Source organism: Marmota marmota, unplaced genomic scaffold, assembly GCF_001458135.2.
Source record: "Marmota marmota marmota unplaced genomic scaffold, marMar, whole genome shotgun sequence".
NCBI classification, from domain to species: Eukaryota; Metazoa; Chordata; class Mammalia; order Rodentia; family Sciuridae; genus Marmota; species Marmota marmota.
Window position 1 is genome coordinate 26,625,844 of NW_026000185.1, and position 17,062 is coordinate 26,642,905.

General features: G+C 50.5%; 1 protein-coding gene across 13 annotated transcripts in view; it reads right to left on the reverse strand.

Annotated features, from left to right (window-relative positions):
* Positions 1–2,455: 2,455 nt before the first annotated feature.
* The window catches only part of Gtf2i (general transcription factor IIi), a 96,432-nt gene continuing 81,825 nt past the window's right edge, over positions 2,456–17,062 (reverse strand). For all 13 annotated transcript variants that reach the window (XM_048789899.1, XM_015491408.2, XM_048789897.1 and 10 more), the window contains 12 exons: positions 13,612–13,713; positions 12,895–12,960; positions 12,416–12,599; positions 11,344–11,402; positions 10,978–11,058; positions 10,309–10,392; positions 9,563–9,746; positions 8,466–8,494; positions 7,133–7,174; positions 4,971–5,012; positions 4,387–4,462; positions 2,456–3,483 (listed from right to left, as the gene is read on the reverse strand). In XM_048789899.1, the coding sequence (XP_048645856.1) occupies positions 4,404–4,462; positions 4,971–5,012; positions 7,133–7,174; positions 8,466–8,494; positions 9,563–9,746; positions 10,309–10,392; positions 10,978–11,058; positions 11,344–11,402; positions 12,416–12,599; positions 12,895–12,960; positions 13,612–13,713 (932 nt within the window). In that variant the 3' untranslated portion in view covers positions 2,456–3,483; positions 4,387–4,403. The remainder of the gene's footprint in view (positions 3,484–4,386; positions 4,463–4,970; positions 5,013–7,132; positions 7,175–8,465; positions 8,495–9,562; positions 9,747–10,308; positions 10,393–10,977; positions 11,059–11,343; positions 11,403–12,415; positions 12,600–12,894; positions 12,961–13,611; positions 13,714–17,062) is intronic.

Below are 17,062 nucleotides of genomic sequence, written 5' to 3' on the forward strand. Positions count from 1 at the left end.
GGTCCTGGCTCCTAGGGGAGCTGCCACTGCACTGCGGAAGCCTCAGCAATGCTAGACGCTGTAACGCCGCCCTCTTCCTCTGCGAGCAACAAGGCAGGAAGCACCTCCACAAACAGGTGTTGTGTCACCGCCTGTGTCACCGACTTCCCCAAAACCAAACCACCAGCAAGGTACAGCGGCCTCAGGCCCAGAGGGAGCACCGCAGCCAGACAGCCCTTGGTTTTGGTCAGTGTGCAGAGGGAAGGAGCTGGCTGGCTAGGCCCACAGCACCTGCCATGAGTCAAACCCGGAGCAGAGCAGAACCCCGGGATCAGGGAGCAGGGCAGTGGAGTCCACATTAGAAACAGATGCCTGCAGGGTCCCCTCCTCCCCTGGGAGCATGTGACATCTTCAAAGCATGCACCACAAGTCCAGAAACTAGGGCTCCCTTCCAGGAGGTGAGTGCTGGACCCTGAGTGTCCAGAGGTGCACACTTGGTGACAATCATCTGCCCACTAAGAGTCAGCCAATGCCAGAGCTGGTCGCTGTGTAGACATAGCCTGGGCTGGGCGCTGCATGGGTGTGGCCGGGGCTGGCTCACTGTCTTCCTCCCCTACAGACCTGCTGGCTTCTGGGGCAGGAGGCAGATCTGGGGGCTGAGGAGGCCCAGAACCAGCACCTCCGTCCGAGGGAATGGAGGAGGAGTGCCACCTGGGCCTCAAGGCTGCCGCAGGCCCAGACTCAAGCCTGTGTAGGGCGGGGCATCAGCTTCCTCCAGAGCCCTGGACCTCACTGCATAGGACAGTTTTTTAAGACGTACCCCGCAGTGTGCCAGCTGCCAAAGCCTGCCTGTGTGCTGTGACTGGGGGCAAGGGCTGTTGTTTCTGGTGCCAGGCGGCTGGCTGCCCTGAAGGCCCTAGGCAAAGGCCACTCAAGGACAGAGCTTGTCCCTCTTGTGGACACTACCCTGGCCACGCCTATCCCACTGCGTGGCTCTCCCCCAGGGCTTGGGGGCAGTGAGATTTACCCTACTTAGCCAACAGGACTGAATTCCTACTGTCCAGGGACACAGACCTGCTCCAGGAGTGGGGTCTGCAAGGGTCCCAAAGCCTTGGTCCGGAGTCACCTGACCACACTGGCTGGTCAGCCCATCCCGCCTTGAACTACCGCGGAATCACGTCCCACGAACAGGAACACGTCAGATCTACCTCAGATCCCAGACATGTTTTTCTTTTCAAATTCAGACCTAAAGGCTAATGGGCAAATCTCACCCTCCCACCTCCTGAATAACCGCACTCCTTCCCACTGGTCTTCTCAACAGGGCGGCAAGGCCTCTGTGGGGGATGCTGGGCTGCAGGCAGGCCACAGCTTCACTGCCACCATCTTAAACAGACCTGGCCCCTCTGCCATGTGCTGTGGCTTGGGCAAGTGCCCCCAAAGGCCATGGTGCTGTTGAGGTGGGTCCTTAAGGAGGTGAGGCCCCAGAGTGGAGTCGGCCACCGGGGCTGTGTCCTTTAGGGAATACTGGGACCCTTGCCTCTTCCTGTCCCTTGTGCTTCCCAGAGTCCACGAGGGCAGCTTCCTCCCCCAGCCCACCCACCAGGTGCGGCCTCATGGCCTGACCAGCAGCAACTAACTGGGTCAGACGGAAACCTCTGGAACCACCAGATAAACCTTTCTTCTTCCAAGCTGATCATCTTCAGTATTTTGTTATGGAAACAGAAAGCCAGCACAGTGTTGCTGCTGAGGGGCAGCCTGGTAAAGTGGCCACCCCGGGACACACAGGCGGCCGGGAAGGGAGCTGGGCAGGCCTGCCCCTCCTCACCTGTCCAGGTCACAGAACATGCAGGAGGTTGGAGGCACTCCTCACACCTGAAGACGCAGCGGCCTGAGCCTGGGCAGACCGCTCAGGAGACACCTGTCACTAAACCCTAACGGGGCCTGCGCATAAAGCACACAGGGGCAGACCTCTGGTCTCACAGGGAGGCTGCCCTGCTGTGGGGCAGGGCAGCAGAGGGCACAGGGAAGGCCAAGTTAAAGGAAGCTGAGATCCTCCCAGAGCAGCTGGCAGTCCCCTCCCTCTGCAGAGAGGGGTCTGGCCTACAAAGCGCTTAATGCGCAGGGGCTCCACCTGGAACCCCACCACTTGGAAGGCTGGAGCAGGAAGAGCATGTGATTTCAAGGCCAGCAGAAGTGAGACCCTGCCTCAAAAACAAAACAAAACAAAACCCAAAGGAAACTGAGCACACTTACCTAAACTACGCTTCTTCCCCCATGGCTGGCACACCCCAGGGAGACTGGAGGAGGACTGGCGTGACAGAGGCCTCAGGAACACGAGGGACAGCTGTGTCCACCCACCAGGTACCACAGGCTCTAGGCAGCGCCAACCTGGCCCTCGTCCATAGATCACCTGCCACCACCCCACCCACTGGGCTCCCAGGCACTCAAAAAGACACCTCAGAAAGAAATAAGGGGGTGAGTGAAAGGCATGGATGGATTTTATTTATTACCCTATATCTACAATTTAATTTGAGGTAAAATATAAGCAACACATAAAAATGCCTATTTTGCTACCGTGTATATGATTCTCCATGTGAACATCGTGATAAGTAAAGAGAGCGCTATGCCTCCCCGCCTCCAGCTCCACAGCCGGCATCGAGACCCACTGTCTGTGAACTCCCCCCACACCAGGACTCTCCTACGTATGGCGCAGAATAGCAAGGGTGCAGAATCAATCAACCTGCTGGCCCTGCTGCCCACTGGTGCCTCAGTGTCCCACGCAGAATTAGAAAATGACAGACGGTGACAGCCCACGCCACAGATTCTGAGGCGCGGCTCGCCTGAGCGCTCAGACCCAACCCTGACTCCCAGGCTACGCTTTGGATGAAGCGTAGAAGTGGAAGAGGGATCTGCAGGCCGTCCACCCACGCTGGGCCTCTCACCGACCATCAGGCGTCCACACGGTGGTTCTCTTCATTATGATAAAAACGCAGGAACCATGATAGATAGCTTAGGAAAAGGTCTAGTCAAATATACAGATGACTACTGTTCACTCGGCCTTCAAGGACAGCAGTGAACAAGGAGCATTTAAATGATTCTTCCAATAGAAAAACTAAAGAACTGACTATCACAGGAATTTTCTTCGCTGCAGAAGCTGAGATGTTCCCGTAGGAGATATCTTCTCTCAACTGGAAAATACACACCACGCCGAAGGCTCTGCTGGATACGTCCAAACATCTGCTGAGAGTCGTCCCTGTCATTTCCCTGTCGTGTTCCCAGCATTGCTGAAATCCTTAATATACATTCCAAAGTAAACCAGCCATTCCAAATCTACAGTCACTCTGCTCTTTAATTCAATTCACAGAACTGCTGAAAAAGTAGACATTTCTATCTAAAAGTAGAAAAAAAGGTTTGTATAGAAGGTATTTCTGTTATACAAGTATATTACACAGCTTGGGGCAGTAACAGGTCCAAAAAGCTCTTCTCAACCACTGACACCTTAAGCTAAAATGAGAAAGAACAAACAAGAAGACAGGTTAATCTGATTAAAAGGAATTTCACATTCACACATATTAGAACACAGAACTGCAATTTTTGATTACAATTACTTGGACTGAAATGCACTTATGAGGTGACATGAGACCTGAAGTCTATGAATTGGCAACAAAAGACAAATTTCAATCAAGTGGCTGGATCCAATAAGCCACAGTCAGGGTCTGCACATCAGAACCAGCCACAGCCCAGCTGGTTCCAGTAGCCACCAGCGCATGGACAGAGGTGGTTCAGGGGTCCAGGAGGACAGACTCCCATTTTCCTGACTCTTGGTCTAATCTACACCTGGAACAGTAAAACTGGACTTGTAACTCAACATGCAGAACTAAGAACGCACCTGAGGCTCCACCACACTCTGCAAAAACTGTTTGGTATTTTTTTTGGCATCAGGAATTAAACCCAGGGGCACTTAACCACCGAGCGACATCCCCAGTTCTTTCTATATTTTATTTAGAGACAAGGTCTTGCTAGGGTGCTTAGGGCCTCAATAAGTGGCTGAGGCTGGCTTTGAACTGGAGATCCTCCTACCTCAGCCTCCTGAGCTGTGGGGATGACAGGCATGCACCATGCACCTGGCTATTACTACACGACAGAAGTCCAGTGACAATGCCTCAGAGGAATTCCAGTGGCTGGGGGCAAATCCAGCCTTTACCTCGTTGACTCAAAGAGGGATGTCGATACAAGGAAAACCTCTGTTTTAAGCTGCTAGCTCAAACAATCCTGCAGACCTTGCACATGGCCCTGCATCCCTGAAGATCTCTCTTCCCAGGAGAAGGAAGGACGCTGATGGGCAGATGGACATGCAGCTGGTCTGAATGGACAGGGAACAGCAGAGGGGACGCAGTGGCAACTCACCCTGGGAGGGAAGAGGTCTACCACGTGGGATCTGGTTCTTGCTTGATCTGAGAGTTTCCGTCAGTCTCCTTAATTTCTATCAGGAAAAATAATAGGGTGCTGATCAATCACTGCTAATGAAAGCCTGCCAATTACCCATCCATTCACAACTGACATGAGTTAAATTGTATATTTTATTACTTGTGTTTTCTCTACTTTTTTTGCAGGGCTTGGGATTGAACCCAGGGCCTTTGCATGCTAGGTAAGCCCTCTACCACTGAGCAACATCAACAAGCCCTTGTTACTCGTATTTTCAAAGAGAAACATCTCATTATGTCTATACACTCAATGACGACCATTAAGCACCACTTCAGTTACACAGCAGTTATTCAACTGCTCTAGAATTTACCAAAATTATCTAGGAAAACAAAGGAACAGAAGCCATGGGTCAGCTCTAAACGTCTCCTGGCATAAACTACGATTCCAGTTCACTCACAAACAAAAGAACAAAACCACCACACATTTATAAGCAATTTATCATCTGTCCTAATAAAAGCCTTCAGAATCTTCAGACTTTCCCAAGTGGACCGCAACCACCTTTTTACCTTCTGTTGCTGGTACTTCCAACTGGCTTGGCTCAGCTGATTCTAAAGAGAAATACATGAAGACTTATTTTAATAGTGTTCAAAGGATGCTTTCAATTATTTAAGACTCTGGAAGGAGGACAAGGGAGAAACCTTCTAATCTTTGTAAGCAAACCACAAGCCCAAGAAGAAACCATAACCAGTGTCTGGAGATTCCACCTAAAACTATTCAACAACATTTTCAAATTCCTACTTTTCTGAGATGTGTTAATAAGTGAGAATATACAACCACACAAATGAAGTCTTCGGTAACAATTTTTTTTTAAAATGTTGATGGATCTTTATTTTATTCATCTATTTGACTGTGGTGATGAGAATCGAACCCAGGGCCTCACGCAGGCTAGGCAAGTGCTGAGCCACAACCCAGCCCCTTCAGAAGCATTTTTTAAAAAAATATTTTTTTAGATGTTGATGGACCTTTATTTTATTCATTTATTTAGATGTGGTGCTGAGAATTTTGTTTTTCCCCACTTTTTTTTATTGGTTGTTCAAAACATTACAAAGCTCTTGACATATCATATTTCATACATTAGATTCAAGTTGGTTATGAACTCCCAATTTTACCCCAAATACAGATTGCAGAATCACTTCGGTTACACATCCACATTTTTACATAATGCCCTATTAGTAACTGTTGTATTCTGCTACCTTTCCTATCCTCTACTATCCCCCCTCCCCTCCCCTTGTGCTGAGAATTGAACCCATAGCCTCACACATGCTAGGCAAGTGCTCTACCACTGAGCCACAACTCCAGCCCCTAGAAGCAGTTTTTTGAGGGGGAGTGTGCTGGGAACGGAGCCCAGGGACTCATACATGCTAAGCATGCACCTGAGCAACGCCCTCACAAGTAAATAACAATCTTTTTTTATTTTTGCAGTACTGTGGATTAAATCCAGGGGTGCTCTACAACTGGGCTACATCCCCAGTCCTTCCTATTTTTTGAGTTAAGGTTTCCCTAAAGTTGCTGCAGCTGTCCTTGAACTTGTTGTCCTCCTGCCTCAGCCTTCTGAGCAGCTGGGATCATAAAAAAGGGCCACCGCGCCCAGCTCCAAGTAACAATCTTTTTTTTTTTTTTTTTTTTTTGGTACTGGGGACTGAACTTAGGGGCACTCAACTGCCGAGCCACATGCCCAGCCCTATTTTGTATTTTATTTAGAGACCGGGTCTCAATGAGTTGCTTAGCGCCTTGCCACTGCTGACGCTGGCTTTGAACTTGAGATTCTTTTTTGAATTCTTTCTTTTTAATTTTTAGTTGTAGATGGACACAATACCTGTATTTAATTTATGTACTTATTTGTATGCAGTGCTGAGGATGGAACCCAGTGCCTCACACCTGCTAGGCAAGCGTCCTGCCCCGGAGCCCAGCTGGCACCAATCCTGATGTGGCTGTGAACAGGGAGCAGGAAGCTCCTTCTGTTTTCCATCCATTCTTCCCTGGGTTGCCTTCAATAAAAGCTTTTCATTACTTTCAACAATCTCAACAGTAGCAGCCATTCCCCATTTTTGAGGAAATTCAAAAAGACAACTCCTACCCGAAACAAGCTGGCTCACTGATTTGCAGCAAGTGCCAGAAAGTGCCAGCAGGAGACAGGTAGGTGGCACATGCCTGTGACTCCAGTGACTTGGGAGACTGGGGGAGGGGGATCTCAAGCTCCAGGACAGCCTGAGTAAAAAGACGACTCTTTCACCCTGACATTTCCTTCCACTCCCCACACCTTTCGGTTCATGACCTTGCACCTGACCCAGGACAGTGGGCTCAAACAATTTGTGGCCCCCAGTTTTCAGTCAGGACCCGCAGCTTGAATTAGTGGAGAGAGAGAGAGAGAGAGAGAGAGAGAGAAAGAGAGAAGAAAGAGAGGAGAGAGAGAAGAAAGAGAGGAGAGAGAGAAGAAAGAGAGGAGAGAGAGAATGTGTGTGTGTGTGTGTGTGTGAGTTTTTCACACACACTTGGTGAGCACTTTGTCCCTGAGCCTGAGCCCCAGCTGTGAAAATGTTCTGGGCTTCCAAACACAGGTGTCCAGAAAACCCAGACGGTGTGTGTGTCACACTGCAGAACCGACAGCAGGCCGCAGCTCCAGGGAGCTGCCCAGGCGGGGGACGTTCTGTCCCACGGCTCCTCTTACCTTGGATCACAGGGCCTTCTGACTCGTTCTGATCAACCAACTCTGAAAAAAAAAAAGCAGAGAGTTCAGACAACAACTTAGTAACACCCAGTCACATCTGACGGGTCCACGGGTACAACTCTGCCACATGACGAGAAAGAACAGTGATTAAAGATTCCGGTATATTCCACCAAACCACGAATGTCACAGTAACAACCACAGAACTCCAGTGCCCACTGCTGTATGAGGATGAGCACAGATCCATGCCCTTTCAACCCAGTTGGGGCAGGCAGCTAGAGACATGCTGCTCCTTGGCTCCTAAACATCATACGAGGGACAGATGAATTGAGATCCATAAAAAGAATCAAAGGGGAAATCACTGTGGGATTCCCTCAAATGGCAAGGGTCCCAGTGTGACCAGAGCTGAGGTCAAGAAGGCAGATACTAACACTGCCCAGCAGAAGGCACACTGAGGGGGCTCGACAGGAGAGGAACTCGGAGCTTCCATCAGGAGCCAGCGAGGACATTATGACTAAGTCACACTCAAAGCCCAGAAGGCGAAGAGCCAGAACCCATGCCCCCACCAGGGGAGGCCACTCTGCAAAGCAGGTGCAACAGCCCCAGCTGCTCAGTTTCCAGGTGACGGGGACCCACAGAGCGCAGCCCTGGGGTGGCTGGCTTCTAGGGAGTGAACAGAGAGCAGATGGAGCTCGGGAGAGAACAGCAACTCTAATCAGAAAAGATGGAGACACTCTGAGGGTCTCAGAAAAGAATGGTCACCACGTTCACAACCTGTAGCGATGAAGTCAACAGCACAGCGCAGAACAGACCAGCAGAACCACAGTGCTCCGAGCACTCCTGACGACATGGACATAGGGCACTGGGAGGACACCTACCTTTGTCTACTGAGCAGCATGCGAGCCCACGTGGGCAAGTCAAGTCACAGTTTGTGGCCTATGCTGTCAGTGACATCCTGCCTTGCGGTCTGTGACACCACACCCAGACGCTGAGGGTTGGGCACCTACTTATGGCCTCCGCTGCAAAGCTTTCCTTATGGAGCCAGTCAGTGAACAGTCAGGCCACACCACCCTGCTGCGCCCGCTCAGCTCTGCGCCCACCATGGGGGTACCCAACATGGCCGTACCACGCAGGCTCACTGACCCACTTTAAATTGTTTACGTACCATGAATAAGTCATTTAAATCTGAAACCTCCAAAATGGGGTCTATCCTGTCACTCATGACCAAGCTTGCCGAGGGTTAAAACAGTAAGATACGCGCCCCACTGAGCACCCACCACCCACCACCAACTCCAGGATCCCGGCAACATACCACTAGAATCTGTGAGATACTCACGGTTATTAATCACGAGTCCAGGAAATGGCCTAAAGAGAGAAACAAATCACATATTTTAACAGTATAAGAATACCTGTACATTCAACTAATACTTAACCTGTGTCACTAATTATCCACTACTTTTAATCTTTTAGAAGACATGGGTGTGACAGGCACAGTGGCGTACACCTGTAATGCCAATGACTCCAGAGGCTGAGGCAGGAGGATCACAAGTTCAAGGCCAGCCTCAGTAACTTCGTGAGGCCCTGTCTCAAAATTGAAGATAAAAAGGACAGGGGACGTGGTTCCAATGCCTAGTTTAACCAAAAAAAAAAAAAAAAAAAGAAGCACGTACTTGCGCGCGTGTGTCAGGCATACGTGTGCAGGAACACACACATCACTGTCATAAAATGCTCCACTTAAGTGGAGACAGCAAAAATACGAGCAGAGACAGGAACAGAGAACCCAGTGATGGCTACTGGGAAGGCGTTGCTCAGTCTCTGGCTGCTCAGGACATGAGTGCAGGAAAAAAGGCCCAGAGGGCCTGGGGCCTGCCCTGAGGAACCTGCGTTGCCAGAGACAGGGCCGTGGCATCGAGTGATGGGCTGAGGTGGCTAGGAGGGAGGGGCTCACTGTGGGGTAAGCACAACAAGGAGCTGGCGCTCTAGAAGGGACGACATCACCCCATCTCGCAGGGGGAGAAACAGAAGTGACGTGGCTACAAATGGCTGGTTTGAGCCCAGACCGTCTGCCTTCACAAGGACACGCCAAGATGGTGACACTGCAAGCCTCGTGGGCCCCATTGTCTCCCTGCCAGCTACGCACACTTCCCACTGTAGCAGGAGAGCAGACAGAGGGCATGCAGAGATGGCAGGTGGGATGGGGGATACAGGCCTCCCGTGATCTGCCAATGGCTTGCCTAAGAACTGGAGAGGAAGCCAGCACAGGGACAGGGCACCGGTCTGCCTGCTCGAGGCTCTGGGATTGATGCCCAGCACTGTTAAAACAAACACCCGTTGCTCCTCACTCTGGACCCCACACAACTCATGGGGCAGGGGCATGTCTCAGCCTGGCCATCTCTAGACTTGCCCCTGTGACTAAGCAGGGACCCCACTTACCTAATGACTGTGAACTTGATGAACTCAGCAGAATCTAAGATCCTCCTCATGGAGCTTATCTCCAGGTAGCTGGGGGCTTTGAAGGACACCCCGGGGGGCATGCCATCCACCACCACGCACCCAGGGTTGATGGTAATCTTCCTGTAGGGCACCTTCACAGGGAAGCCCATGCCGATAGCTTCGCCTGTAACGAGGCAGCAAGAAGCAGAGGACCTCATACCTGACGCCGACTTTAAGAGCACAAAGTAGCATGCGCTGCCAAGGCCACCCTGTCTGCTAAGTTCTCTGTATTCAGCAAACAAACAGGAGCCTTGGTTTTATTAACTTTGATACAGACCATTAATAGAACAACACAATAAAAATTCTTATTGGAGCAATTTTTAAAATTTTACTTCTTTTTTTTTTAAAGATTTTTTTTAAATTTTATTTTAGTTGTAGTTGGACACAACACCTTTATTCCGCTTATTTATTTTTATATGGTGCTGAGGATAGAACCCAGGGTCCCACACGTGCCAGGCGAGCGCTCTACCACTAAGCCACAACCCCAGCCCCAATTTTACTTCTTTTCCATCAGGAGGTTATGACTACATGACAATGGTCTACTGAACAGACCTTCTTAAAACACAACCTCCAGACTGGGGAGTAGCTCAGGGGAGAGCACCCTGGGGTTCAATCTCCAGTACCGGGGGTCGGGAGGGAGGGGGATCCCTGGTTTACTGCAAACTATCTCACGATACAACACCCACCGAATTTCCGACTGAAGAGGTCGTTCACTTGCTCGCGCAGCTGTCTTGCTTTCTCAACTTTTGACAGTCTCTCATTGTCATCATCTGAAAACAGTCCAGAGAAAACTCAAAATTTAAAAATGCACTTTTAATTTCAAGTAGATCACGAGGAGCTCTGTTAGTCTCTGGAGCACTTCAGTCCTGTGAACAAGTTACAACCCGAACTGAAAATAACTGAAAGTGCTGCGTCCCTATTCCAATGATGACAGGTGCTGTGCTGGGCAGAGGGACACAAGAAAAGCCCCAAGTGTGCAGCCTAGAGGTTACCGACAAGGCATGGGACCCGAGCCCTGGACCTCCTCTTGGGAAGCAGCAGCCTTATCGCCAAGCCTCTAGACGTGACCTGAAGGGCCACAGGTGGTCATGATGCATGGCAATGCCACATGGCCCAAAAGTACACTTTCATCTAAGAGAAGATCATTTTTTGACTGAGAGGCGGGAGCTGGGGCAGGCAGGCAAAGCACAGAGCACAGTACTGGTTGAGGGTCTCTGCAGGACCTGGGGACACAAGGCGACCTGTAGGATGTGGGACCTCCCTGAGTGACTATGACAAGTCCCATTAACCTGCGCTCACAGACCCGGAAAAGCCACACAGACCCACAAACCACGATGAAGGCAGAGAAAGGATACCTGGAATTGTCACTTGAATGATGTTCAGATCCTCCACACCTGACGCAGTTGTGTTAACATTGGGTGATGAATTTATTTTTCCTTAGGATGAAAATTTAAGATTAGAGATTAAGGAGAACAAACAGCACCAACGTTTTCTCTAGGGACCTGAAGGTGAGGAGCTCCCCTCCGGCAGATGGCACAGGGCCTCGGGCCTCAGGCAAGCTTCCCCCCTCCAGCCACGCTCTGAGTTCCACCCGGGTTTGACCATTCCCACTACGGCATGTTCTCGTTGCGAGCACTGCCACTTAGCACTTGATCTGAAAGACCCCGAAACCAACACCCGCCCTGTGGGGAGAGCACTGGGGCCATCCCAGGGACACTCACTGGGCGGGCTCTTGGAGGAGGAGGTACTCTCCTTGATCGCCGTCTCAAACATCTCTGGTCTACAAGCAAGAGAGAAAACATGGCTAACCCAGGGTAAAAGTCATCACCAAAGATTAAATAAGATTTTAGAAGCCCTGTGCAAACAGATTCAGCTCCTAACCATAAACAGAAACAATGTGGTTCCATGAAGAATACATCTCAAAAAGCCCAATAACACCTGAGTTGACACCCGCCCATCCCTCTGCTCGAACCCATTAGTGTCCTAGTTTGACTTTGCATTCTTCCCATGCTGGGGGCATGTCAATGAGAGAATCAGGGCATGTGAGAATGAAAACAGGAAAAGCCCCAAGTGTGCAGCCTAGAGACACCAACAAGCCTTGGACCCAAGCCCTGCACCTCCTCTTGGGAAGCAGCAACCTTATTGCCAAGCCTCTAGGACAGGGCCTAAAGGGCAGCGAACGGTCATGAAGTGTGGCGACGCCAGCTCTGATTGACATGGCAAAACCATGTGGCCCAAAAGTACACTTGTACCTAGTAGGACTTCATTTTTGGGACTAAACTCAGGGGCACGTGACCACTGAGCCACATCCCCAGCCCTATTTTGTATTTTATTTAGAGACAGGGTCTTGCTGAGTTGCTTAGTGCCTCACTTTTGCTGAAGCTGGCTTTGAATTCATGATCCTCCTGCCTCAGCCTCTCAAACTGCTGGGGAGGCTGTTATATAAATGTACATCAATAATTCTAATTATTCCCATCTATTTCATTTAGCCTAATTAATTCATAGATGGTCAGGCAAACATAGGTGAAGTTAAAAATACTGTTTAAGTTGCAGGGGAAAAAAGACCTTTGAAAAACTGAACCACTGGTAAGAGTCACCAGCACCACCCCGTAGAAACCTGAGTGTAAGCACCTTCTGGTAGAGGACCTGCTCCCTCTCTGTACCTTGGTAACTCACTAAGGAAAAGGCAAGCTGCATGAAAGGAGGCTGGAGGACTACTTTGACCTTGGTATCAGAGTCCCAGCACAAAGGGGAAACCATGTGCCTGTCCCTGGCTTCACTGTATTTGCTTACTTCTTAATGATGAATTTGATCTTGGCCTTGTTGCGCAGTATCTTCTCCAGCCTCGGAATGCCAAAGGTAGAGGGCCTTCGGAAGGGCACGCCCTCGGGTAGGCCTTCCACATAGAAGTCCTCCGGGAAAGACTCGAACAATGCAAACGGCACCTTCACCGCCTGCTTAAGGCCAAGAGCTTCACCTGTGGGACGCACAGGACAGACAGTTCGCACCTCTCCCCTGCACACTACTCACCTTCAGCTCTAGGGATGCACTGTGAGCATTTCACAGACACTGAAGCCATCTTTACTCAAAAACACAACTTAGTTTTAGAAAGCATCCTTTGATGTCTTGCAAGGTGCTCAGTAAAATGTTAGAAACTGAAACTTGGAAAACCCACAGATTTCCAGAGATAATAACACTTAATAACTCTGATCCCTTTCTTAGATTTATCGAAAGCTACTTTATATTTCAGTAAGGTTTCAAAATGAACCTACCGCATTTTTCATTGAAAAGATTCTCGACCTTCTGCTTCAGGTCCGTGATCTTGGCGTTCCAGGCCTCTGCAGAGAAACACGTGGTTAGAGTGTCGTTCACGGTCACAGACAGGGTTGCTCACCTTTCACTGTGCAGCTTTAGGAGGCACAAAGTAAACAGTCCTCAGTTTCTAACATGTCCCAGGCTGGCAGCACGCCCACCCTGCTACACTACAGAAGTGTTCAACTGCAACACTGACACCCTGGCTGAAATGACATGCACTGAAATAAACAAGAAATGAACCCATTCCCAATACAGCATCTATCGAGCACAGGTGAGGAGCTGACGCCGATGGTCCTCACAACTGCAACGTGGGAAGACAGAGCTGTCTCTGTTTTACAAATGGCAGCCGAGAAGCAGAGGCCCAGAAAGCTAGCTTTAGACAGCTGAGTTCCAGCCCTTCCCGCTGCTCGACTTGGGGGTGGTTTAAGATCACAGCAACCGAGAAGGTACGGCCCTACTGCCATCATAAGGGCCTCACCTGCTGCCCGACACACGTCCTTTAAGGCCAGACTAGACATGTGGGTGATCAGCAGTGTGAGCTCACACCCAGGTCAGAAAGTTGGCAACCTTCGTCGTGGCCGGTGCTAACTTACCAGAAAAAGCAGTGGGTCACCTGGACCAAGAGGCATTCCTTTGTGTAATGCAGCGAAGTGAGAAAACCACAACACACTTACCAAAGGAAAACTCTCTCCCACGAGGCTTGAAGGGAACGTTGGAGCCATTAGTCTGGGTGGGAGTTCGAACGGCGGAGGTCTGAGGATTATTGTTGTTAGAGCCTGAAGGAAAGTCAAGAAAAACCATGACTAGCATCTGATTAATCCTACTATGTAGTACCTCTGGTCCAGTCCAGCCTATGCCAGAAACAGCCAAGTCTGGACGACAACGGCAATGACTGCTGGTCATAGCCCGTCTCTGCTCCCTCCCTACCACCTGGCACTTCTCAGACATCTACCCAGACACTGCCCAGCTCACCCACGTGTCCCTGCTCAGGAGGCTGAGGCAGGGGGATCGTGTGAGCCCCGGCTCAGGAAGGAGTGCGAGTGAAGTGTCTGACAGGCTATGTGTGGTGCACGCACACAGTGTTGCTCCCTGGAGGAGCGTCTGCCACCAGGCACCAACACACAGCAAGGAGCACCGAGGACACGCGGAAGCAGGGTCCCCACATACCACAGGTGGGCACAGAAGAGGTGCAGCTGACGCTGTAGGTCCTTGGAAAATGCAGAACTTACCAAGGACGCCCGTCCACCTCTGGCCACGTTACCAGAGAACTGATGGTAGGACCAGAACAGGAAGCAGAACAGGGCTTTGTACACCTCGGTGCACGGAAGCTGCATTTTTTTTTTTTAAACTTATGAACTGTTTCTTTCTGGAATTTTCCAGTTAATATTTTTGGACCATGGTTAACCATAGGTAACAGAAACTGAGTAAAGAAAAACTGCAAGGAGAACAGGTATGCAGGACAGACCTGCGCGGGCCAGCACGCCCCCGCCCCGCACCAACCAGCGCTGCAACTCAGTCAAGGCTGCAAGACCCGAAAGGTCATCTACGAACCAGGTACTGGCCACGTGGTCCCAGGGACCACTTTTCTAGCCATGTCTCACAGAGGCACAGAGCCAGAGGGGCCGGCAGAGGAGCACGGCAGGGCCACACACAGTGGGCGTCACCACTGCCTGCGCTTTCTCTCTTGCTCGGGTCCCAACCTCTCACATCTAGTCTTACTTGTTCTGAAAAAAAGCAAGTTATTTTGTATATTTGCTATTCTTTATTAATGTTCAGTTTTTATGGAATTTCTGAGACATAATATTTGTGTGTGGGGTGTAGCCAGGTGACAGGGACACGGCGTGGAAAACCCAGCCAGGGCACAGCACCTCCAGCTCCTGGGCAGGGGTCTTCTGTGGGGAGCGTCCCAATACCCCAGCCTGAAATACAATCCTGAAACACGCCCTGGATTCTTCTCACCAAGCGTTACCCACAGGACTGGGCGGAGGCTCAGCAGCAGGGCACTTGCCTAGTGTGCGCAAGGCCTGGTTCAAGCCACCCCATAGCCACGCTGTCCTGCTACAGAACACAGAACCTCTCACCAATTTAATGCCTGTACTGAAGCCGGCAGCCAGCACCTCCCTTCCACACAGCGAGGACACGAGGCGCCCCCCTCCTGCACTTGGCCTGTTTTGCCCAACACGAGGAATTCCACTCCCCCTCGTCACTGCACAGGGCAGGACTTCACTCTTTTTGCGGCCCAGTATTCCCCATGATGGGACAGTAGTACCACAGCACACGGCTCACAACCCTTGTCAGGGACAGGCCTCAGGGGGAGAGTTGGAGTTGATGTCACAGGTCAAGGTTCAGCTGGGAGAGGTCAGGTGCTCTGGCGAAAAGGACACAATGACATGAATGTACTGAATGCTGCAGAAGTACACGCTTGGAGAAGTGGCCACACTGGTAAGCTCTGTGCTGTGTATTGATCACCACAATTTTTTTTTTTTTTTAACGGAGGAAGAAAAATGGAGGACAGGTAGACAGCCCAGCCCAGAGGAGCCTCCAAACAGGAGGCCGAACCCTGGGCCAGAGACATGCTGCTCGGGTCCATCCACGCGGAACATCAGGTAGAAAATAAAAGAGCAGCCGGTGGCTGGCGGCTGTGCGGAGAGTGAGGAGGGACAGCCAGTGGAGTGGTCAGAGGCCTCTGGAGCCAGCTCTGGAGTCATAGTGAGATGACACATAATTGGCCCACTCGAACCACCAAACAGGGAGACTTCACAGCAAACAAATGCCATCTCAATTTTTTAAACACTTGAAGCATTCAACACTACGCTTAGTCCTGTTTTATAGAGCACGAAAAATTGAGTTTAAATAATTCTCCAGAGAATCCTAGGTCTGAATTCAATCTCTATATATTTCTTTTTTTTTTTTTTTTTAAGAGAGAGAGAGAGAGAGAGAGAGAATTTTTGATATTTATTTTTTAGTTCCATGAGCTGTGTTTCTCTATTTTTCTGGCCGAGAGTTTACAATTAAGTAAGCTTTGTTTCAACAGGATGAACAGACAAAAGCTAAAAACCACACGCCAGAGTGACATCCAGAAGCCTACCTACTGTTACAAATCAATCTTTTTTTTTTTTGACTGGGAATTGAAGCACTGAGCCACACCCCAGTCCTATTTTTTATTTAGAGACAGCATGTCACTGAGTTGCTTAGGGCCTGCCAAGGTGCTGAGGCTGGCTTTGAACTCACGATCCTCCTGCCTCAGCCTGCAGAGCCACTGGGATTAGAGGCATGCGCCTCTGCGCCTGGCTATGCATCAACCCATCTCCCCAGGCAGTGCCTACACACGGGGGCATGTCCACAGCCCGCTTCACTTTTTCCCAAACTTACATTTAACACCCAGAGGTTAATCCATTCGAGCCATAGCACCAGCACAGCACCCAGTGAATTTACACTGGAGTCAGAGGGATAGAAACAAATGGTGAACTGGAATGCCCTTGAGGGCAGCTGTCCTCCCTGTCCTGAGCCTTTCTTGGTGTCCTCAGTGTTTTTAAATGAGACTTTTCAACTCACCTAGGGCTCATTGCTTGAGAAATACACATGGCTGTTTATATTTCTGCCCTTTCTGCTCTTGTAGAGCACCTTGCCTTGTCCCCAGGGATGTGTCACTCAACGCCAGGCCTGTAGCTGCACTCACCACCTCACCTGTCCTCCTCCATTTCTTCTCTTTTTCTCACTGTAACCACTAATGTAGCCTCCTTCAGTGGCCTTCCTCACCAACACATCACCGGTACATGGCAGGGACCAGTCGCCTCAGAGGCCCCGGTGCTGTGACCTGGAGCCAGATGGCCCAGGCCCGCAGGCACTGGGATAGTGAGCACAGCTGGGAACAGCACATGCTCCCAGAGGGAGCACTACCTCTCCAGACTGTGGACCTGGCCAGTTGGCACTTCCCTCCAAGGAAGGCCTGCTGTGTGCCCTGCCTGGTGATAATCCTCTCCTGTCTCCCTGTGCACTCGTGTTCCCCGAGGCACTGTCATGGCTCACAGTGCACAAGCCATGGTGAACTCAGGCCTAGGTCTGCCTGGTGGCCGAGTGTGTCACTTTAATAAGGAACAGCACATGCACTTTCAAAGCAGTCAC